Source organism: Oncorhynchus gorbuscha, linkage group LG08, assembly GCF_021184085.1.
Source record: "Oncorhynchus gorbuscha isolate QuinsamMale2020 ecotype Even-year linkage group LG08, OgorEven_v1.0, whole genome shotgun sequence".
NCBI classification, from domain to species: Eukaryota; Metazoa; Chordata; class Actinopteri; order Salmoniformes; family Salmonidae; genus Oncorhynchus; species Oncorhynchus gorbuscha.
Genome location: NC_060180.1, coordinates 68,007,386 through 68,030,855, shown reverse-complemented (window position 1 = coordinate 68,030,855; position 23,470 = coordinate 68,007,386). Strand labels below are relative to the sequence as shown.

The 23,470-nt window shown below is 43.1% G+C and overlaps 2 protein-coding genes across 5 annotated transcripts; one reads left to right on the top strand and one right to left on the bottom strand.

Annotated features, from left to right (window-relative positions):
* Window positions 1-385: 385 nt before the first annotated feature.
* On the top strand, window positions 386-4,555 carry LOC124042097 (complement factor H-like). 3 transcript variants are annotated; one of them, XM_046360429.1, is made up of 6 exons: window positions 386-516; window positions 1,001-1,192; window positions 1,415-1,591; window positions 2,504-2,629; window positions 2,872-2,897; window positions 3,395-4,555. In XM_046360429.1, the coding sequence occupies exons 1-5, from the start codon at window positions 456-458 to the stop codon at window positions 2,892-2,894; spliced, it is 579 nt and encodes a 192-aa protein (XP_046216385.1). In that variant the 5' UTR covers window positions 386-455; the 3' UTR covers window positions 2,895-2,897; window positions 3,395-4,555. The 3 variants fall into 3 exon arrangements, with proteins under 3 accessions (XP_046216385.1, XP_046216384.1, XP_046216383.1); XM_046360428.1 differs by having other exon boundaries at window positions 3,226-4,555; XM_046360427.1 differs by lacking the exon at window positions 3,395-4,555 and having other exon boundaries at window positions 2,504-2,935.
* Window positions 4,556-6,684: 2,129 nt separating this feature from the next.
* Window positions 6,685-22,534, bottom strand: zbtb41 (zinc finger and BTB domain containing 41). Of its 2 annotated transcripts, none has more exons than XM_046360425.1 (11): window positions 22,439-22,534; window positions 20,587-21,847; window positions 18,880-19,087; window positions 17,736-17,805; window positions 15,613-15,760; window positions 13,804-13,933; window positions 12,741-12,836; window positions 12,405-12,511; window positions 12,124-12,229; window positions 11,256-11,344; window positions 6,685-7,696 (listed from the first exon to the last, which is right to left on the bottom strand). In XM_046360425.1, the coding sequence occupies exons 1-11, from the start codon at window positions 22,484-22,486 to the stop codon at window positions 7,044-7,046; spliced, it is 2,916 nt and encodes a 971-aa protein (XP_046216381.1). In that variant the 5' UTR covers window positions 22,487-22,534; the 3' UTR covers window positions 6,685-7,043. The 2 variants fall into 2 exon arrangements, with proteins under 2 accessions (XP_046216381.1, XP_046216382.1); XM_046360426.1 differs by having other exon boundaries at window positions 22,332-22,460.
* Between the last annotated feature and the right edge of the window lie 936 nt (window positions 22,535-23,470).

Here is a 23,470-nt window from a genome sequence, read left to right as displayed (position 1 = left end):
TTCCTCAAAGAAATTGTTAATAAAATATCAATATGTCTCCTTGAATGATATCAGTCATTTACATTTCTCAACATGGATGCTTCTGAAACAGTCTCAAAATGATCAAATACGAATAACTTTGGTGAGACACTTACAGAGCATAAGAAATATTTGGAACTAGTGGTTGGCCAATTTGACAGTTTCATGGGATTTAACATGAAACTGTCAAAAAAATATTAAACACATAATTTCAGATTTAAACAATCCTTAGTTCATTATATGAACAATGACAATAATTAAATGTTAATTCATTCACTTTTTTTCCACTGTAAAAAAAAGCCTTTGTCAGTGCTGCCCAAAGGCACAAGTTTAAGATCCACCTCTGACAATAATTACCTTGGTTGAATTTAAAAAGCCCCAACTCAGACTCCAGTTAATTCATATCTCAGTGTACATGTAACACCAGAGGACAGAGAATGAAGGAAATACCACTGTCTGTCATTATTGTACTACGCATCTGGTCCTACGGTGTTAAAGGTAAGACATTTTGATAAACACTAACTATTCATTCAATGAAGATTGCGTTTAGTATTCTTTACACATTCAAGGAATTGTGAACACTGATGTTTTTTTCTCAAGGCAGTGCCTATATGTGGTGTAACGTGTAACTAATAAAAAGGCCTAGTACAGGGCAGAAACACTCATCTAGACATTCCTTATCCAAGATACACTGTATTTGTTGAACAAAGGTAATTGTGCAGACAGATTTTAATGTATTTTTTTTTATTTGACCTTTATTTAACCAGGCAAGTCAGTTAAGAACACATTCTTATTTTCAATGACAGCCTGGGAACAGTGGGTTAACTGCCTGTTCAGGGGCAGAACGACAGATTTGTACCTTGTCAGCTCAGGGGTTTGAACTCACAACCTTCCGGTTACTAGTCCAACGCTCTAACCACTAGGCTACGTTGCCGACCCCAGATGATGCATAACAATACATGTATTTTATGTCATTTTCCAGCTCAAGAATCTGGAAAAGTCTGTGAAAGTCCCCAACTGGACAATGGCTTTGTTGACCCGGAGCAGAACATGTACCAGGATGGCATGACTTTGACTTATGCCTGTGATAAAGGTCTGAAAACACCAATGGAAGGCTGGTGGGGGATGATTACATGTGAGAATGGTAGATGGTCTGATACTCCTCTGTGTACGGGTAAGTACTGTCTTCTCTAACCTTGATCTATAGCAAAGAGGCTTATGTAAGTGTGGTGTAAAAACTCAGAAAACTATCCCTTTCGGTACAGGAAAGAGGGGATGTTGGTGTGACAGGACATATGATACACTTGTGTTGTGAACAACGTTCAGTACTATCATCTCCTGTACTTCGTTGTCCTTTATTTCTTCACTAATCATTGTTTGTACTGTATCTTCACAGCCAGTCGTTCTTGTGATGCACCTCCTCAAGTGAACCATGCAACCGTTGTTCAACAATATCAAAACAACTTTAGTAATGGATCAAAAGTGGTTTATAAATGCAAAAGATCCTACATAATGGAAGGGAATGCAGATGTAGTCTGCCTTTTAGGAGAATGGACCTCCGCCCCCACATGCAGTGAGTTCTGACTTAAAGGGATGTGCCAGATTTGGACAAATAAGCCCTTTTCCTACTTACCCTGAGTGAGATGAACTTGAGCATGCTATCCATTCCGGTAGACTTCCAGTTATTGACTTGCACAACTACCCTCGTCTTCCTTCATTCTGGACGCAGGGACATACCATTTTTAACCATGACTTCATCTTGAGTTTGGGTAAATCGAAGCAGGGCTTAAAATCTCATACTATCCCTTTAAGATCCAACTGATTTCTGTATTCTGACATCTGTACTGCATTTTTTTGTGTCACTGAAGAGAGCAGTACAGCATTGACTTTGAGCTTCAGTCCAGAGTCCTCCAGAAGGGTTTCTAATAATATAACATAATCACGTGTTTAAAACTGACCATAAGCCTGGCTTCCGTTTCGTTGAAAAGTCAAAAGTGAGCGAATAACATTTCATGTAATAATCACATGTATCTAATCACATTATTGGTCAAGTACACATATTTTTTAGATGTTATCACATGTTATTGGTCAAGTACACATATTTTTAGATGTTATCACATGTGCAGCGAAGTGCTTGTGTTTCTAGCTCCAACAGGGCAGTAATACATGGCATTAAAACCAATTGAAATAAATAACAATACACACATAATCCGGAAAAAAACAAAAATTATGAAATATCAGAACAATATTTTTTTCATACGCTGCTATACTGTAAATCTTAGCTTGGTCATTCATTAAAGACATAATAGGAATGTATTGGTACACTTTGAAAGGGTCATTTCACAGCCTTCCTTGCTGAAATCTAACCTAATGCAGGTAAAGTCAATAACAACACATGCAACCTGTGGAAAACATTTATTTCTGCTTGCTGATTTCAATTTTTTACCAGATTCATTTTCACACCTACCATAACGCTCTCCAACAGGTCATGAGGCCTTACGGAAGTGTAGGGACAAGGAGTTTCAGTGCAGTAACAGAAGGTGTATACCGACCATATGGAGGTGCGACGACGATGACGACTGTTCCGACAACAGCGATGAGGAAAACTGTGGTAAGTCAAAAACAAAAAACTTTTCTGAAATCTTCCAATTGCCTAGATACCTTAATATGCTAATTTAGCTAGAGGGGAAGGGAAGGTCTCGGGGGCTTTCCATCCTCTATGAACCTGTTTTATCTCAGTCATTCTCAGTAGGTGTATTTTGTCCCTTAGTTACAATAGTTGTACTTAACTAAATGTTACAGTAGGCCTATTTTTGTCTCTCAGAATATGAACTACCATGTCATCCCATTCAGGTTATGAAAAAGTAGATCCATAATGGGTACGTTTTTCGTGCATCCCTACACGGTGGATTACAAAACTTGTTTTGTTCCTATTGGCCACGTCTATTGACATCCTCACCGAAGAAGCGGGGCCTCCTGGAGAGAGAGAGAACAGTGAGGGAGCATGTGTGTGTGTTACCTGATAGGAGGTCAGTCCTGGACCAGGGGTTAGAGGTCAGAGGTCACAGGTCAGTAAAGAGAAAAGTATGTTGTTTACAGTATTTCAGGTTGTTCATGATGAAGATGTGACTTACCGAAAGACCTGAGGATGGATTATACCTTGTCCAGTTGTTCACATATTACAACATATGTGTATTTTCTTAACAGGCCTAGGAACAGCAAATCACCCGAAGAGAGGAAAAGAAAAATAGATTGTTTAGGATAAAACTGATAAATGTAGCTTTTACATTTGGGTCATGATATAGAAAATTATTTACAGCACAAGGGCTTCAAAATTCAAGAGGCACTCGCACATCTAAGCAGTCTTTTTTTGCAGGTGCATGGTAACAGTTGAACAAGATGAAGGAAAAAGGAAACCGCACACTGCTCTTGATAGTATCACTGATCTTTAATGAGCTTACGTATCGGCCTCACGGCCTTCGTCAGGGCTTTTAGCACAAGGGGTTAAAATGGAGGGGAGCAGAGTAGGGTTCCATCATGACCGATCTCCATCATCTTAGGACTGGATAGAGCCTCCTGGGTGGCGCAGTGGTCTAAGGCTGTGCCAGTAGATATCCTGGTTCGAGTCCAGGCTCTGTCGCAGCCGCCCAGCCGGCAGGGATGTTCTTGTCCCGTTGTGCTCGAATGACTCCTGTGGTGGGATGAGTGCAATGCATGCTGACTATGATCACTGCAATGCATGCTCACTATGATCACTGCAATGCATGCTGACTATGATCACTGCAATGCATGCTCACTATGATCACTGCAATGCATGCTGACTATGATCACTGCAATGCATGCTCACTATGATCACTGCAATGCATGCTGACTATGATCACTGCAATGCATGCTGACTATGATCACTGCTCATGACTGGATTACATTTGGAAACTACAATCTGAATGTGTATGTGGGACACTGATCCTCCTGTCTTATGGTTTTCTTTATTTAGAGGTTGAATTGGACAGAGAGAAGTCAAGTTTATTTAGAAGTTGTATTGGATAGAAGTCAAGTTTATTTAGAAGTTGTATTGGATAGAAGTCAAGTTTATTTAGAAGTTGTATTGGATAGAAGTCAAGTTTATTTAGAAGTTGTATTGGATAGAAGTCAAGTTTATTTAGAAGTTGTATTGGATAGAAGTCAAGTTTATTTAGAGGTTGTATTGGATAGAAGTCAAGTTTATTTAGAGGTTGTATTGGATAGAAGTTAAGTTTATTTAGAGGTTGTATTGGATAGAAGTCAAGTTTATTTAGAGGTTGTATTGGATAGAAGTCAAGTTTATTTAGAGGTTGTATTGGATAGAAGTCAAGTTTATTTAGAGGTTGTATTGGATAGACAGAGGAAAGTCAAGTTTATTAAGAGGTTGTATTGGATAGACAGAGAGAAGTCAAGTTTATTTAAGCAATAAGGCTTGAGGGGGTGTGGTATATGGCCAATAAACCACGGCTAAGGGCTGTTCTTATGCACAATGCAACGCAGAGTGCCTGGATACAGCCCTTAGCCACGGTATATTGGCCATATACCACATATCCCTGAGGTGCCTTATTGCTATTATAAACTGGTAACCAACATAATTAGACCAGTAAAAATAAATGTTTTGTCATACCCATGATATACCATGGCTTTCAGCCAATCAGCATTCAGGGCTCGAACCACCCGGTTTATAATGCACATTAATGAACATGGTGATCCCTATAAGGCAACATATACATCCCCATAAGGACAGTACATAAGGACAGTACATCCCCACAAGGACAGAAACCTATCATAAGTATCAAGCGTCTCAGAGTAGAAGTGCTGATTTAGAATCAGTTTTGCCTTTTAGATCATAATGAATAAGATTACATGGACGGAAGGATGGCCTGATCCTAGATCAGGGTGTTTTATACATACTACCCAGGCTGTTCCCTCCTGTCCATTGTGAAAGAAACATGATATACATAATATACAGAATACTTTAAGATTGATTAAGACGTGGTTGACCTCATGATACACTGATTAAACAGCCCTTTCTAGTTTTGAGGAGCCTGCTGGGTGTCGGGACGTCACCCCTAGACGCATTGCATTTCCCCCACTGATGGTGTAATTGGTTATGGTTACTATTGGGGGAGGGGAATCTGATCCTAGATCTGTACAGGGGAAACTTCGTCCCGGAGCAACAGGCTGACAACACCATGATTGATCGTTACTCTAAAATTCTGTGGTAACTGGTAAGGAACGTGGAATATTATGGAACTTGATTTGCATGGGGAAAATGTGTTGTATAATACTTGTATAATAATTCAATTTAAATTGTGAATAAATAGCCAGATTACACCTGTAAGATTCAGACATACAGCCAGCTTTTTGGAAATGAGACATCCTGTTCTGGAATTACCGTTTGTAATCAATCAGGCTCCTGTCACAATATACATCACTCACTCACACTCATTTATGGAATGACAGAGATCTTAGGCTTTTGTGTGACAAGAGAAACTTTTAAAAAGTGTTCTTTGAACTAAAATATGATGAAAGACTTGGGGCTCAATCAAGGTGGTGCAACGTTTGGATGATCGAGATATAAATATATATAAAATTTAGCTGATGAGATTCCCTGTTCCACACGGCTGACAACTAGACCTGTTCGACACCATCTGTTTCTATCAGAGCGTTCGCCCCTGAATAAGCTGCAGAGGTTAAAAGAGCAGGACGATCGCATTTTATTTTAAGTATAGCTACATAAAAACTTCATAACCCATACATAACCCATTCATAACAGATTCATAACCCATTCATAACAGATTCATAACCCATACATAACCCATTCATAACAGATTCATAACCCATTCATAACAGATTCATAAACCATACATAACAGATTCATAACCCATACATAACCCATTCATAACCCATTCATAACCCATTCATAACAGATTCATAACCCATTCATAACAGATTCATAACCCATACATAACAGATTCATAACCCATACATAACCCATTCATAACAGATTCATAACCTATTCATAACAGATTCATAACCCATACATAACAGATTCATAACCCATTCATATCCCATACATAACCCATTCATAACAGATTCATAACCCATATTCATAACCCATTCATAACCCATTCATAACAGATTCATAACCCATTCACAACAGATTCATAACATATTCATAACAGATTCATAACCCATTCATAACCCATTCATAACCCATACATAACCCATTCATAACCCATTCATAACCCATTCATAACCCATACATAACCCATTCATAACAGATTCATAACCCATTCATAACAGATTCATAAACCATACATAACAGATTCATAACCCATACATAACCCATTCATAACCCATACATAACCCATTCATAACAGATTCATAACCCATTCATAACCCATTCATAACAGGTTCATAACCCATACATAACAGATTCATAACCCATACATAACCCATTCATAACAGATTCATAACCCATACATAACAGATTCATAATCCATTCATATCCCATACATAACCCATTCATAACAGATTCATAACCCATTCATAACAGATTCATAACCCATACATAACCCATTCATAACCCATTCATAACAGATTCATAACCCATTCACAACAGATTCATAACATATTCATAACAGATTCATAACCCATTCATAACCCATTCATAACAGATTCATAACCCATACATAACAGATTCATAACCCATTCATAACAGATTCATAACCCATTCATAACAGATTCATAACCCATTCATAAACTATACATAAGCCATGCATAAGCAGGGCAAGAGCATTTTGTGAATGCTTATGTTAACAACCGCACCCTTCAAATAAACGTTACCTCTATGGGCTCATACAGTTTCGTATGGGTTATAAATGTGTACTGTATGGGTTATAAATGTGTACTGTATGGGTTATAAATGTGTTATAATGTCCTTATGTCGGTACCCTTTAAATAAAATTTTGCCAAAAGAGAAGTATAGAAAGGCATTATCAATGGGCGACGTGGTCCGAGTTGGAGATGTTCTGGACGGGGGTGGCAGAGTCCAGGCCCAGCAGGGTGCCCAGGTACGACTGATCCCTGGGGTCCAACATCTGGTCAGGCTGCACCGGGTGAACAATGTTGGCCGGCTGGGGGGTAAGCGTGTACTTCTCCAGGAACGCCAGCTCTGTGGCAGTCTGGTACCCCCCAGCTGTCTGCTGCTGCCCCTGACCTTGGGGTGAGCAGGTTACGTGTCCCCTCAGGTCACCCTGTACCCCCGAGACCACCCTGGGCATCTGGACGGGCACCAGCGTGACAGGCACACACACATCGGAGGGGACATTCTGGAGAACGGTCTTGGGTTCAGCCCGGTACACTTTGGAGGGGCCGTGGGTATTATAAGGCAGAGTCACCATCTTATCCTCTGTCAGCACCACGGGAGGCTGCTGGCGGTGCTGCTGCTGGTGGTGCTGCTGCTGCTCAGTGGACTTAGCACCGTGTACATGGTCCATATGATACTTCAGCTTGTCCTTCCTCTTAAAGGTGGCACTGCAGTGCGGGCAGTTAAAGGGGCGGGCATCCGAGTGGATCACCATGTGCTTGGTGAGGGTCTTCTTAATGCGGAACGTCTGTTGGCACACGGGGCATCGGTAAGGTTTTTCACCTAGCAGAAGACATGACGGAAGTTAGTTGGGCAAACATAGTATTACAATTAGAGGGGAAAAGGGGAGGGGGAGGTAGAGGGATGGGGAGGTAGAGGGATGGGGAGGTAGAGGGGTGGGGAGGTAGAGGGATGGGGAGGTAGAGGGGTGGGGAGGTAGAGGGATGGGTAGGTAGAGGGGTGGGGCGGGGAGGTAGAGGGGTGGGGCGGGGAGGTAGAGGGATGGGGAGGTAGAGGGGTGGGGCGGGGAGGTAGAGGGGTGGGGCGGGGAGGTAGAGGGGTGGGGCGGGGAGGTAGAGGGATGGGGAGGTAGAGGGATGGGGAGGTAGAGGGGTGGGGAGGTAGAGGGGTGGGGAGGTAGAGGGGTGGGGAGGTAGAGGGTGGGGCGGGGAGGTAGAGGGATGGGGAGGTAGAGGGGTGGGGGGTAGAGGGGTGGAGAGGTAGAGGGTGGGGTGGGGAGGTAGGGGGATGGGGAGGTAGAGGTAGAGGGGGTAAAGGGGAGGGTGGAGGTAGAGGAGATAGAGGGGAGGTAGAGGGGGGGTAGAGGGGAGGCAGAGGGGAGGGTGGAGGTAGAGGAGATAGAGGGGAGGTAGAGGTAGAGGGGGGTAGAGTGGAGGGTGGAGGTAGAGGAGATGGAGGTAGAGGGAGGGTGGAGGTAGAGGAGATAGAGGGGAGGGGGAGGTAGAGGGGAGATAGAGGGGAGGTAGAGGAAGGGTGGAGGTAGAGGGGGTAGAGGGGAGGGGGAGGTAGAGGGAAGATAGAGGGGAGGTAGAGGAGGGTGGAGGTAGAGGGGAGGGTGGAGGTAGAGGAGATAACGTGGAGGTAGAGGGGAGGGGGTAGAGGGGAGGGTGGAGGTAGAGGAGATAGAGGGGAGGTAGAGGTAGAGGGGGGTAGAGTGGAGGGTGGAGGTAGAGGAGATGGAGGTAGAGGGAGAGTGGAGAGATAGAGGGGAGGAGGTAGAGGGGAGGTAGAGGAAGGGGTGGAGGTAGAGGGGGTAGAGGGGAGGGGGAGGTAGAGGGAAGATAGAGGGGAGGTAGAGGGAGGGTGGAGGTAGAGGGGAGGGTGGAGGTAGAGGAGATAACGTGGATGTAGAGGGGAGGGGGTAGAGGGGAGGGTGGAGGTAGAGGAGATAGAGGGGAGGTAGAGGGAGGGTGGAGGTAGAGGAGATAGAGGGGCGGTAGAGAGAGGGTGGAGGTAGAGGAGATAGAGGGGAGGTAGAGAGAGGGTGGAGGTAGAGGAGATAGAGGGGAGGTAGAGGGGAGGGTGGAGGTTGAGGAGTAGAGGGGAGGGTGGAGGTTGAGGAGATAGAGGGAAGGTAGAGGGCAGAGTAGAGGTAGAGGAGATAGAGGGGAGGTAGAGGGGAGGGTGGAGGTAGAGGTGATAGAGGGGAGGCAGAGGGGAGGGTGAAGAGAGAGGGGAGGCAGAGGGGAGGGTGGAGGTAGAGGAGATAGAGGGGAGGCAGAGGGGAGGGTGGAGATAGAGGGGAGGCAGAGGGGAGGGTGGAGGTAGAGGAGATAGAGGGGAGGCAGAGGGGAGGGTGGAGGTAGAGGAGATAGAGGGGAGGCAGAGGGGAGGGTGGAGGTAGAGGAGATAGAGGGGAGGTAGAGAGCAGAGTGGAGGTAGAGGAGATAGAGGGAAGGTAGATGGCAGAGTGGAGGTAGTGGAGATAGAGGGGAGGCAGAGGAGATAGAGGGGAGGGTGGAGGTAGAGGAGATAGAGGGGAGGCAGAGGGGAGGGTGGAGGTAGAGGAGATAGAGGGGAGGTAGAGAGCAGAGTGGAGGTAGAGGAAATAGAGGGAAGGTAGAGGGCAGAGTGGAGGTAGTGGAGATAGAGGGGAGGTAGAGGGGAGGGTGGAGGTAGAGGAGATAGAGGGGAGGCAGAGGGGAGGCAGAGGAGATAGAGGGGAGGGTGGAGGTAGAGGAGATAGAGGGGAGGCAGAGGAGATAGAGGGGAGGGTGGAGGTAGAGGAGATAGAGGGGAGGGTGGAGGTAGAGGAGATAGAGGGGAGGGTGGAGGTAGAGGAGATAGAGGGGAGGTAGAGAGCAGAGTGGAGGTAGAGGAAATAGAGGGAAGGTAGAGGGCAGAGTGGAGGTAGTGGAGATGGGAGGTAGAGGGGAGGGTGGAGGTAGAGGAGATAGAGGGGAGGCAGAGGGGAGGCAGAGGAGATAGAGGGGAGGGTGGAGGTAGAGGAGATAGAGGGGAGGCAGAGGAGGAGGGGAGGCAGAGGGGAGGCAGAGGAGATAGAGAGGGGAGGGTGGAGGTAGAGGAGATAGAGGGGAGGCAGAGGAGATAGAGGGGAGGGTGGAGGTAGAGGAGATAGAGGGGAGGGTGGAGGTAGAGGAGATAGAGGGGAGGGTGGAGGTAGAGGAGATAGAGGGGAGGGTGGAGGTAGAGGAGATAGAGGGGAGGTAGAGGAGATAGAGGGGAGGTAGAGGAGATAGAGGGGAGGTAGAGGAGATAGAGGGGAGGTAGAGGAGATAGAGGGAGGTAGAGGAGATAGAGGGGAGGTAGAGGAGATAGAGGGGAGGTAGAGGAGATAGAGGGGAGGTAGAGGAGATAGAGGGGAGGGTGGAGGTAGAGGAGATAGAGGGGAGGGTGGAGGTAGAGGAGATAGAGGGGAGGGTGGAGGTAGAGGAGATAGAGGGGAGGTAGAGGGATAGAGGGGAGGTAGAGGAGATAGAGGGGAGGGGGAGGTAGAGGAGATAGAGGGGAGGTAGAGGAGATAGAGGGGAGGGTGGAGGTAGAGGAGAGAGGGGAGGGTGAGGTAGAGGAGATAGAGGGGAGGTAGAGGAGATAGAGGGGGGGAGGGTGGAGGTAGAGGGGAGATAGAGGGGGAGGGTGGAGGTAGAGGAGATAGGGGAGGGGGAGGTAGAGGAGATAGAGGGGAGGGTGGAGGTAGAGGGGAGATAGAGGGGAGGGGAAGGTGGAGGTAGAGGAGATAGAGGGGAGGGTGAAGGTAGAGGAGATAGAGGGGAGGTAGAGGAGATAGAGGGGAGGGTGGAGGTAGAGGAGATAGGGGGTGGGGAGGAGATAGAGGGGAGGAGAGGAGAGGGGAGGGTGGAGGTAGAGGAGATAGAGGGGAGGGTGGAGGTAGAGGAGATAGAGGGGAGGGTGAAGGTAGAGGAGATAGAGGGGAGGTAGAGGAGATAGAGGGGAGGGTGGAGGTAGAGGAGATAGAGGGGAGGGTGGAGGTAGAGGAGATAGAGGGGAGGTAGAGGAGATAGAGGGGAGGGTGGAGGTAGAGGAGATAGAGGGGAGGTAGAGGAGATAGAGCGGGGTAAAGGTTTTGTTGTGGCCCTTTGTCTGTAAAATAGTAAAAACCCTTTTAAAAAACAGATGAAAAGCAGACATTCATTGAAGCGGGTGTATAGTGTGATGGCTGCTGGTCTAGGAAATGAAAGCAGGTCGGTATGTTGCCTGCCACACCTATCATCTATTCATTGCACATCTACGTCCACCAAATACATTTGTTCTGGATGAATATGTCAATAAACGCTCGATGTGAAAAGAAAGTTATGCTGACCAGGCAAACAGACATTCACAGCTTATACTGTCATCTTACCTGAGTGTGTTCTGAAGTGCATCTCCAGACTGGACTTCCCTTTGAACTCCTTCTTACAGACCTCACACTGATGCACAGCTGTTTTATACCTATAGAATCCACACACATGTTCCCAATGCTTAGTCTTTTTCACAAATAGTCAACTAGACACCATAGAAGATCCTCTTCAACAGTAAAAAATAATATATATCTTTTTTAATTTGACAAACACTGGGTTTGTTCCATCTGGGTTGTTGGGTTGATGAAATGTAGTATCAATAAATTATAATTATATAATTGTAATTATACCAGCGACAGCGAGTACAAGAAATTGAAACCAAAAAATACATTTTCAACGTCTTTTCAACATCTTGTGCTCATAGGGTAGTCACATTAATACCAAAAAAACGATATGACTGTATGTGTTTGACTGTCCGGATATGGAAGTCATGTACTGTGAATTTACTTTGTTTTATTGAATATCATGTGAAAATGTGTTTCACTATGCAATTCTTGTTTGTCCAATGCTGTTTATTCTGCCTATTTTCTTGATCATTTAATAAAAAAGAATATAAAAAAATCCCTTTGGCGCCCTGCTGTGTCTAAATCCAGACTGACACTTTAAATCTACAACATATTGGTCACGTTCCAGCATGACCACATTGCAGATGTTACGTTTCATCAACCAATGGTTACATGCCACGTCATCAGATTGCTATATTATATGATGTAGTTAGCTGATATGTTAACACCTACTCAGTCGTTGTGAGATCTGTCATGCATCTGCAATGTAGTCAACCGCGTTGTGAGATCTGACATGCACCTGCAATGTAGTCAGCCTGGAACGCGCCCATTCCCTCCATCTCCATCCACCATCAGGACCACTTACTTCTGCCACACCTTCTCTCCCAGGTGGACACTTTTGTAATGGACAGTCAGGTGATCATGACGTCTGAAACACTTCCCACACTCCTCACACTGGTGGGCTTTCTCCCCTGATAACAACCAAAGGGAGAGTCAATTCCATTATTATCCCCGTAAGACAATTAGTGTGCAGCGTAAAAACATACAAACAGGTCCAGGACCATGTATGAAGAAATAACCCAGGGGAACATTTGACTCTCTTTTGCACGGCTACGGAACATAACACGGAAGGTGTGTGTACTGTACCCGAGTGTATCTTCTGGTGTTTGGTCAGATGGTCGTGGCGTATGAACGTCTTTCCGCATTCGTCACACTCGTAGCGCTTGTCGTCGTGGTGGACTCGAAGATGAAGCCTATCAGAATAAAGTTGGGGGTTCAAGTTTTTAACAAATGTTAATATGCAATTAAAACAGGCCAACGTTTGATTTATTTTGTATTAAATGATGACAAAATTATGATACAATTATTTTCTCTGGAGAAGACAAAAACTACCCAATAGAAACCTCATGAACATGGGAATCCACCCATAGGGTGATAGCCAATAAGAACTTGGTACGTCATGAACTGCCCAAGCATATTGACCTATAAGAGCTGCCGTGGCGGAAACTCTGTCCACAGATACTGCAGAGGTGAGGTTTCTCTCCGCTGTGAATCCGCAAATGTTCTCTCAACGTTGTCCTACGGACATAAAAAAGAACCACATTACAATCAATGGAGTTAGATTGATAGTAGACCAGTCACTAAAGTTGAGACTGTTACCATGTGAGCAGTGAGAGATAGACACAATACCACTGTAAGGTTCTGCTTTTCTTTTCTTAGTCAACCTTGTGTTCTTTTTCTTTGTGTTCTTGAACGTAGCCCTGTTTCTTTGTGTTCTGGAACATAGCCCTGTTTCTTTGTGTTCTGGAACATAACCCTGTTTCTTTGTGTTCTGGAACATAGACCTGTTTCTTTGTGTTCTGGAACGTAGCCCTGTTTCTTTGTGTTCTGGAACGTAGACCTGTTTCTTTGTGTTCTGGAAAGTAGCCCTGTCTTTCATTTTTGTTCATTAATTTCACCTGTGTTCGTGTCTCACCTGGTCTCATCAGCTCACAATTTAGTTCAGTTCTTTATGTTTGTGTAGTTGTGAGGTATTGTTTGTTTTTGACTGCCTGCCTGTGTTTGACCATTGCCTGCCTGTGTTTGACCTTTGCCTGCCTGTGTTTGACCTTTGCCTGTTGTGTTTGACCTTTGCCTGCCTGTGTTTGACCTTTGCCTGCCTGTGTTTGACCTTTGCCTGCCTGTGTTTGACCTTTGCCTGTTGTGTTTGACCTTTGCCTGCCTGTGACCACGGTTCCTGCCTTCTGCGATGTCTCAATAAACATTTGCCGCGCTCTGCGCGTGAATCTACACCTTTTTCTCCCTGGGTATTCATTACAACCACCACCAAAAATAATTGTTAAAAATAAATTGGTTAAAAGTTTTGTTAAAAGTTATAACATTAGTAGTTGTTGTGTAAAACAACATAGAAATTCAATGTAATCACACTTACATGTGCAGTATTCTAAGCACTGCTGTTTATTTTAGTATTTCTATTTATTTATAATTTTCCCACAACACAAAAAAAATAACATCAATCTGTTTATTGTAGCTGTGACAATCCTACCTCTCCCTCACTGACTTCCCACAGATTAAGCAGGTCCATTTTCTCTTGCCCCCGTGTGTACATTCAATGTGCCTCTTCCTGTTACCCGTGTCGTTGAACTGGCGGCCACAGATGTCACATGGGAACGGACCTGTGGACAGAGTCAAAGGTCAATTCAATATCCCTGTGTCACAGCTTTACTTTGCAATCCAACATCAATATCTGATCATTGATTAACGTTAAGCTTCTACAAACTTGATAGCATTCTCTTCAATGATTATACAACCTTTTCCTTGACTCCCAATGTTTTTGAGGACAATAAACCCGAACATTGGTATTTCTATTTATTTTGGATCCCAATAGTTCCTGCCAAGGCAGCAGCCACTCTTCTCAGGGTACAGCAACATTAAGGCAGTTTATACAATTTTAAAAACATTACAATACATTCACAACAGATTTCACAACATATCAAGTGTGTGCCCTCGGGCCTGTACTCTACTACCACATATTTACATCACAAAATCCATGTGTGTATAGCGTGTGTGTTATCGTGTGTGTATGCAGGTGTCTGTGCCTGTGTTTGTGTCTGTACCTGTGTTTGTGTCTGTACCTGTGTTTGTGTCTGTACCTGTGTTTGTGTCTGTACCTGTGTTTGTGTCTGTACCTGTGTTTGTGTCTGTACCTGTGTTTGTGTCTGTACCTGTGTTTGTGTCTGTACCTGTGTTTGTGTCTGTACCTGTGTTTGTGTCTGTACCTGTGTCTGTACCTGTGTTTGTGTCTGTACCTGTGTGTGTGTCTGTACCTGTGTTTGTGTCTGTACCTGTGTGTGTGTCTGTACCTGTGTTTGTGTCTGTACCTGTGTTTGTGTCTGTACCTGTGTTTGTGTCTGTACCTGTGTGTGTGTCTGTACCTGTGTTTGTGTCTGTACCTGTGTTTGTGTCTGTACCTGTGTGTGTGTCTGTACCTGTGTTTGTGTCTGTGCCTGTGTTTGTGTCTGTACCTGTGTGTGTGTCTGTGCCTGTGTTTGTGTCTGTACCTGTGTTTGTGTCTCTTCACAGTCCCCACTGTTCCATAAGGTGTATTTTTATCTGTTTTTTAATCTGATTCTACTGCTGCATCAGTTACCTGATGTGGAATAGAGTTCCGTGTATTCATAGCTCTACGTAGTACTAGTCTATTCTGTGCTGCCCTGTTTGGAGCCAATTGAAATTTTCCCAAGTCTCTCATTGTGGCACCTTACCACACGACTGAACAGTAGTAATCCAGGTGTGGAAAAACTAGGGCCTGTGGAACCTGCCTTGTTGATAGTGCTGTTAAGAAGAAATATCGCCCAAAATGTAAATTAAGGCCCTCCAAAGCTTTTAACTGTCATTGTTTATATAATTTAATTTTTGTTTCATAGTATAGTTTCTTCTTTTTATTCAGTTTAGTCACATGATTTCTCAATTTTCAGTACGTAATGCCATACCTTTTGCCTCATCCCTCTCAACCATACAATTTTTTAAATTCCTCATCATTCCAATGGGATTCAACAGTAACACTTAGGGCATATAGTTATAACGTATTATTACTTGTTATAACCATGATAATGGTTAATTTATAATATGTTACGCCTTTCAACTGGCTCAAAATGACAGATAATACGCGATTCATCCCTTCACTAACACATTATAAGCTGTTCATTCATACTTAATGACAAGGCTAATAAAGCATTACGACCCATTATAATGCATTATATATGTACGGCCTAGAGTCAAGAGGTACAATACATTTATCCATTATCTAAATAGGTTGGATAAAAGCAATTAAATGACATTTCCCATTCATTACCTAAATGGTACTTTTCTTGATGCTTCAAGCGGGCAAACCTGGACTTGAAGTAGTCGTCGCAGAAGGCACATTTGAAGGGTCGGTCTTGCGTGTGTAGAATCATGTGCTCCTCCAGATGGGGTCTACGTGTGAAAGACTTGTGGCAGATCTGAACCAGGAAGAGCAGAGAGAGAAGATGATTCCAGAATACACTGACTGTACTTACAGAATACACTGACTGTACTTGCAGAATGTGGACTATGTGGACTCTGTGGACTATGTGTATCACTCTGTGGACTATGTGTATCATTCTGTGGACTATGTGTATCACTCTGTGGACTATGTGTATCATTCTGTGGACTATGTGTATCACTCTGTGGACTATGTGTATCACTCTGTGGACTATGTGTATCATTCTGTGGACTATGTGTATCATTCTATGGACTATGTGTATTGGACTATGTGTATCACTCTGTGGACTATGTGTATCATTCTGTGGACTATGTGTATCATTCTGTGGACTATGTGTATCATTCTGTGGACTATGTGTATCATTCTGTGGACTATGTGTATCATTCTGTGGACTATGTGTATCATTCTGTGGACTATGTGTATCATTCTGTGGACTATGTGTATCATTCTGTGGACTATGTGTATCATGGTGTATCATTCTGTGGACTATGTGTATCATTCTGACTATGTGTATCATTCTGTGGACTATGTGTATCATTCTCTGTGGACTATGGTGTATCATTCTGTGGACTATGTGTATCATTCTGTGGACTATGTGTATCATTCTGTGGACTATGTGTATCATTCTGTGGACTATGTGTATCATTCTGTGGACTATGTGTATCATTCTGTGGACTATGTGTATCATTCTGTGGACTATGTGTATCATTCTGTGGACTATGTATCATTCTGTGGACTATGTGTATCATTCTGTGGACTATGTGTATCACTCTGTGGACTATGTGTATCATTCTGTGGACTATGTGTATCATTCTGTGGACTATGTGTATCATTCTATGGACTATGTGTATCACTCTGTGGACTATGTGTATCATTCTGTGGACTATGTGTATCATTCTGTGGACTATGTGTATCATTCTGTGGACTATGTGTATCATTCTGTGGACTATGTATTATGTGATGTGTACAGATGTAGGATCTTAATATGAGCCAGTTCGCTACAGAAGGAAAGTAATCCTGCAGCAACAGGAAATATTAATTATTATGTGGATTATAATTCATGGGACACACATTCTTGTAGGGGTTGATACATTTTGCTATACTAAGGGAAAAATAAGTCTGACATTTCTATGTGGAAATTACAGACACCAGAAGTCCTTTTAAACCTCAAATACACTACAGGTTTTCAATTTCCTGCATTGCATCTATAGGTATATATTATAGAGTGGTCCTTGTGTGTAAATATTGCATCACTCATCTCATATGTATATACTGTATTCTATACTATGCCACTGTATCTTAGCCCTATGCCGCTCTGACATACATGCGTATATATTGTTAATCCATTCCTTACTTTGACTTACGTGTATTTGGGGTAAATGTTGTGAAACTGTTAAGATACTACTTGTTAAATATTACTGCATTGTCAGAGCTAGAAACACAAGCATTTCCCTACACCCGCATATAACATCTGCTTAACACGTGTACCGGTATGTGACAAATTTGATTTGACTTGATTTGATTTTGACTCAACTTCTGAAAGACATCTCATTTCATATGGCTATGCAATGATGTCACTTGAACTTGATGAGCTAATGGTTGTGCAACTACCATGTGGCTCAGTTGATAAAGCACGGCGCTTGCAACGTCAGGGTTGTGGGTTCGATTTCCACGGGGGGGCAAGTATGAAAAATGTATGCAAGTGTATTTGGATAAGAGCGTCTGCTAAATATTAAAACCAAACTTCTTAGGCTCAAAGTGTTGATATTGATCAGTGAGAGACATTCATATTATAAGGGCTCAATGTGAGTGATCCCTTCAAAATATGCTTGTAGTCTGAATCTTGGGTCGAGCATTTTACTCCTTATCTCATTTTCTATACTGTGTCCGTTACAGGAAACATTTTCTTTTTTTGGATTGTGTTTCATAAAATAAAACAAGTCAAAGCTTACATCACACTTCCATCCATCGTTCTTCTTCCTCCTCATGGCCAGGAACTCCTGAATGTGATCCGGGTGGAACCTGACAGCACAGTGGTAACACATAGTTAGTACACCCTTGACTTCATTATTCATTCCTTTTCACTCCGTGGAGAGCAGAGGGCCTCCATATAAACACGCAGTACAACATGGACCTGTCTGGATCCCTTTGACACTGAACTACGCTGTGACACGTGTCCACAATAATAATAATAATAATATATTCCATTTAGAAGACGCTTTTATCCAAAGCAACTTACAGTCATGTGTGCATACATTCTAGGTATGGGTGGTCCCGGGAATCAAACCCACTACCCTGGCGTTACAAGCGCCATGCTCTACCAACTGAGCTACAGAAGGACCACAAGGTGGTAAAGCAAATTATTTGAACTTTAAGTACACTACATAGAACTAAGTGAGAAAAGACTGGTGGACTACAGTGTAATACATTTATCTCAATAAACTCTATCCCTGAAGAGCAATGAAATAATCCCCATTAAATAACATCTAGATCAGAGCATATAATGATCAACTCAGATTACTACTAACCAGAAACCCCTTTAACCTGAAAGACTACAAACAAACTTTAAACTTGTCTAGCAATGGTTTCCTTGACCCAGATTAAGCCTAGTAATTGACTAAAACACACTTACAATGGAGAATCTCCATTGATTGATTGTTAATCCAGGACTAGGCTTAATCTGGGTCTGGGAAACCAGCCCATAGTTTGGAAGGGCTGTTAATAAGGTTTAAATTCAACCACTAAATAAATATCCTCATCCTTTTTATTCATACGAACATAATTTTAATCATTTGAATTTAGAGTGATTATTTTCCTAAAAGATCAATTTTTAGGTATTTATAATAATCTAAATATATAACATGTATAAGAATGTAATGTGAATATCAGGGTTGGGGGACAAGTCCATTTCAATTCAGTCAATTCGGGAAGTAAACTGTAATTCCTATTCCAATTCAAATGTTCCTCAAAGCTTCTCTATTAGAAAAAATGTGAAATTGGAATTTCTGTTTACTTCCTGAATTGGCTGAATTGAAATGGAACTGACCCCAACCCTGGTGAACAGAGAATGATGATGGGACAGGAACGAAGGCTCGCCTTCTGACGTGTTTGGCGAGGGTCTTTTTGCTGGCATGGAGCTTGTTGCAGAAGGAGCACTTGTGGTCCTTCTTCTGGAAGGGGGCGTCACTGGCGTGCTTCTTCTTGTGTACAGTGAGGTTCGACTTGGTGGAGTAACACTGCAGACACACGTCACACTGGAAGGGCTTCTCTCCCGTGTGTACCCTGGTGTGACTCTCATACTTCCCTACGAAAAATACAGAGAAAAACATCAGAATATTATGAGTTATAATAAAGTATTCGGTGCATGTTATAGCTAAGCTCAAAAGACAGATACAGTGGGGCACAACTGCAGCACAGATAGAACAATGACACAGATATTTCACTGGATGTTTAAATGTGAAGCATCGGCTTGGCATTTCCACTCACTACCAAATATGGTAGTGAGAGGAAGCCCAATGGCGGGCAGTGGGAGAAGATGGAGTTTGGCCGACATTCTGCAAATTTTCTCATCGATGAAACATTTGATCTCAATACAGTTTTCTGTTCCCAAAACTAGAATCGGTTATAGACAGAGTGGACAATTTTTTTATTTGATTTAACAAGGCAAGTCAGTTAAGATTACAGCCTAGAAACAGTGGATTAACTGCCTTGTTCAGGGGTAGAACCACAGATTTTTACCATGTCAGCTCTTACCACTAGGCTACCTGCCAGACTAAGGATTATAGACTTTACTCTTCGCAAAAGTAAAAATAATAACGACGTTTAGGACTGCAAGTGTGAATTGAGTTATTGCACAAGCACACTTCACAGAGTAGGTGTTCCCTAACGGAAATATACAGATGATGCTAGAACGCGCCAATAGGATCTCGCTAGCTCGTGCTGTCCTCTGCCCACCTCCTTGCTTGTTCTGCCCACTATGGGGGCAGCAGGTAGCCTAGTGGTTAGAGTATTGGGCCAGTAACCGAAAGGTTTCTGGCTCGAATCCCCAAGCTGTCGTTCTGCCCCTGAAAAAGGTTAACCAAGTGTCATTGTAAATAAGAAGTTGTTCTTAACTGACCTGCCTAGTTTAAAAAAAATGCTCATTTGTTCCCATTGGAAACGAAAGGCTGTCTGTCTTGGTTTAGTTATAAAACATATTTGACCACAGTCCTTCAGGGCTTCCATGTCTGCTCTTGAAAACTCCACTGAGTCACTTGATTGGCAGTCAAACCAATTAAGCCTACTACTTACTTCGTTGCTAAGAGAAGAGGACAAAAAAACAGTGGCTGTTTAAATGTTGGTTATGTATTAATTATTCAATATATTATTATTGTTTAATATCTTATTATTATGTTGAATGTTGGTTATTGTTTTATTATTATGTTGAATGTTGGTTATTGTTTTATTATTATGTTGAATGTTGGTTATTGTTTTATTATTATGTTGAATGTTGGTTATTGTTTTATTATTATGTTGAATGTTGGTTATTGTTTTATTATTATTTGAATTATTGTTTTATTATTATGTTGAATGTTGGTTATTGTTTTATTATTATGTTGAATGTTGGTTATTGTTTTATTATTATGTTGAATGTTGGTTATTGTTTTATTATTATGTTGAATGTTGGTTATTGTTTTATTATTATGTTGTCATGTATGTTCTTAATCTGTTGTTGTGTAATATCAGCTCAGAAACAACTGCCTACGTAGATACTATGTAATCAGTGCAGTGCATTTAAATAAACTCTTTAAGTAGAGTACCTACCTGTGCGGTCAAAGGTCTTGTCACACTTGGGGCACTTGAGCGTCTTCTTGCTTACGCTCTGGATGATGACAGGAGCCAGTCCCTCTGGGTACACTGCTCCATAGTTAGAACCATTGGCAGCCTGACTATATACCTCCACCTCATTGACTGTGTGGTGTTCTGTTGTCTCCACCTCTGAACTCTCACCGCTCTCTCTTGCTCTCCGTACTAACGCACTTTGACGTTCCTCCACCATCTCCTCCTCCCTCTCCTCTTCCGCCTCCTCACCCTCGGTTGGGGTGAGTGCATCTCCTGTGTCGGATATGTGCTTTGGTTTTCTCCCATCTTCTTCTTCTTCTTCCTCGTCGTCTTCCTCTGTGGTGGTTGGGTCTCGACTAGCGGGGTCTTGATGTAGCGTCCCCTCTGTTGCGCCGGAGATGTCCGCGTCCCCTCTCTCCAATTTAGCGGGAACTCTCCTCCTGCGGGCAGACCTCCGGGTCGTGGTTACCATGGTAGTAACCTCTTGATTGACCACCTTTTCTCTGACGTCTACTTCGGTGTTGCTACTGTGGTTCCTGTTTAAATGGTTCTCCAGAGACTTCTTGTAGCAAAACGTGCGGCTGCAGAACAAACAATGGTGGGCACCAGAATGGACTGGGCTTTGGACCCCGACACAGTCCGATGGAAGGTCAGAAGCTATAGAGGTCTTCTCTGAGCTTGGTTCCCCCACGGACTTAACCTCCACTCGGGCAAGCGCTGGCCGGCCATCCCCCTCTCCTGCCAGGAGCTTCACTACATCCATCATGTCCAGGAAGCCGGCCGCTTCAGTCAGGGCAGGGACCTCGCTCTCGGGAATGACGCACTCGGCCGTGTAAAGGAGGTGCAGTAAGTGTTGGAACACGGAATCCTCCACGTGGTCGAGAATCACGTGATCGGCGGTTGGGTTTTTGGTCAGCTCGGCGTGGAAGTAGCTGCTACCGTGCGCCAACATGGCTTTGTGGGCCCTGTAGCTCTTCCCGCCCACACTGATGGAGACGTCGCAGAACCTCTGCTTCGTTCGGTCCTCGTTTAGAAACTTGAGGAGGTTTTCGCCATGCTGCATCATGGTCAGGTGCCTCTTTTGTGATGGAGGAACTGTCTCTGAGTCAGTCATGGTATTGTTGTCCAGTGAGTCAATTTGCCCACTGGCACTAGCACGGACCTTTCCTCTTCTCTTTGGGGGTTGAGGTTGGTTGGGTTTTCTCGTCATCATTATGTTGAATGGTGAACCATTCAAAGAGTTCTGAAAAACAGACATAATTTCAAGAAACAGCCTATGTCAGTAGAAAGTTATTTTGTACATATGTTATTACACAGCCTGTAAGGTAAGGTGAGAGGTAAAGACAGATGTAGCTTATAGATGCAACTGATTATACGTGTATACGTTACTGTTATAGCCAGCCTTTGATATTTTGGCTAATGTTTTGTGAAAGCCAATTGTATGCAGTGACATGGGTGTATCAACAACTCAACCGCTGACAACGTTGTTATATCGCAAATTCGAGCCAACGTAGCATGCAGCCAACTCAATTCAGTTTTGATGTGCATCAGCAGTTGGCTACAATGTTGCAGTCTCAAATTCGCTATCCACCTCAAGGACCCCTATGTTATGGTCTGTACAACAGCCCCCCCACCCCCACACCCCCCGAAGAGGAGAACGTTGACAAACGACCCTTACTGCCCCTTTGGGAAAGCATTCGTGCAAGTGAAATAATATTCAAACCTACCTTAGAAGTGTAAGCACGCTAAGAAAAAAAACGAAATACATTTGTAAATCTCTACTCTGAGATAAATAGAAAAATTACAATTTCCTGAATATCGCAAAACGACCCACCTTCACATTCTTGGGGAAACGTCGCAAACAAACAACGCGCTCGTTCATTGGCTGTTTCAGCTTTTGTCCTCGAGCCCTTTGTGTAACAGTAATCAGAGAGAAATGTCACACAAAACGCCGACAGAAACCCTTTGATATTTCTCTCATATTTATGCAGGTACGTGTAAATTGTTTTAAACGGTAACAGCCTTTGTGTGCTTTGTGTTCCTTGATAAAAGGTGAAGAATGTGCTGAACTGTATCACATGATTCGCCTATGCGAATTTATAGTCTATGTGGCATTGTGGGTATTGTAGTGAAATACGACCTAGGGAACCTGTATAGAGAGTTGTAGGATGAAAGGACTGTGAACGCCTTCATCTAACAGTCTCACAGTCATAACCCACTTAAAAAATGAATAGAGGAGAATAATAAAACATATTGATTAGGAAAATGAATGATTGGAAACCCATGATAATAATCAAACTGTTCCTCAAACTGGTCTTCAACAGTATAGACTTCTTTAATGTTCTGCTCTTATTCACCCTTGTTTCAATGACCTACTTGCAATTTGGATTATGACACGTTATTTACAGACATTAGACAACGTCATAATGTAATAATAATAATAAACATAATGTCATAATGTCAGCGTCAACACTGATCAATTAATCAGCATCAACAAGTATGGCATGTAAAATCAATACCTCTGTGAGATTTACTGACATCATGCAAATGAACTCCCCATGTACAGTATGCTATTGTGGAAAAATGACCCCAGCCATTATCACCTTAACTGCACTAGCTTCATTCAAATCCCATAACCTACTAGCTATACAATTGTAATGTTATAGCTGAAAAGGGGGAAATATGAGAAATGATTCACACTGACTCATAGAATCAGTGACGAAATGAACATTTAGAACTGTATTTGTACTGGTCTTGGTTAAAGCTAAACATAAGATCATTAATCCGTAGGTTATTTTCAATGTGTTGCCACATTTAATAACATAAATGCCAAGTAACAAACAACATGCGATTGTACACTAAATAG

Excerpts from the sequence above, each read along its gene's own strand:
- LOC124042097 (XM_046360427.1), top strand. The coding sequence starts at position 456 with ATGAAGGAAATACCACTGTCTGTCATTATTGTACTACGCATCTGGTCC. Across the intron at positions 517-1,000 it reads CTGGTCCTACGGTGTTAAAG|CTCAAGAATCTGGAAAAGTC; the intron begins GTAAGACATTTT and ends GTCATTTTCCAG. Across the intron at positions 1,193-1,414 it reads TGATACTCCTCTGTGTACGG|CCAGTCGTTCTTGTGATGCA; the intron begins GTAAGTACTGTC and ends GTATCTTCACAG.
- zbtb41 (XM_046360425.1), bottom strand. The coding sequence starts at position 22,486 with ATGAACGAGCGCGTTGTTTGTTTGCGACGTTTCCCCAAGAATGTGAAG. Across the intron at positions 15,761-17,735 it reads ACGATGGATGGAAGTGTGAT|ATCTGCCACAAGTCTTTCAC; the intron begins GTAAGCTTTGAC and ends TTCCTGGTTCAG. Across the intron at positions 12,837-13,803 it reads GGGAAGTCAGTGAGGGAGAG|GACAACGTTGAGAGAACATT; the intron begins GTAGGATTGTCA and ends TTATGTCCGTAG.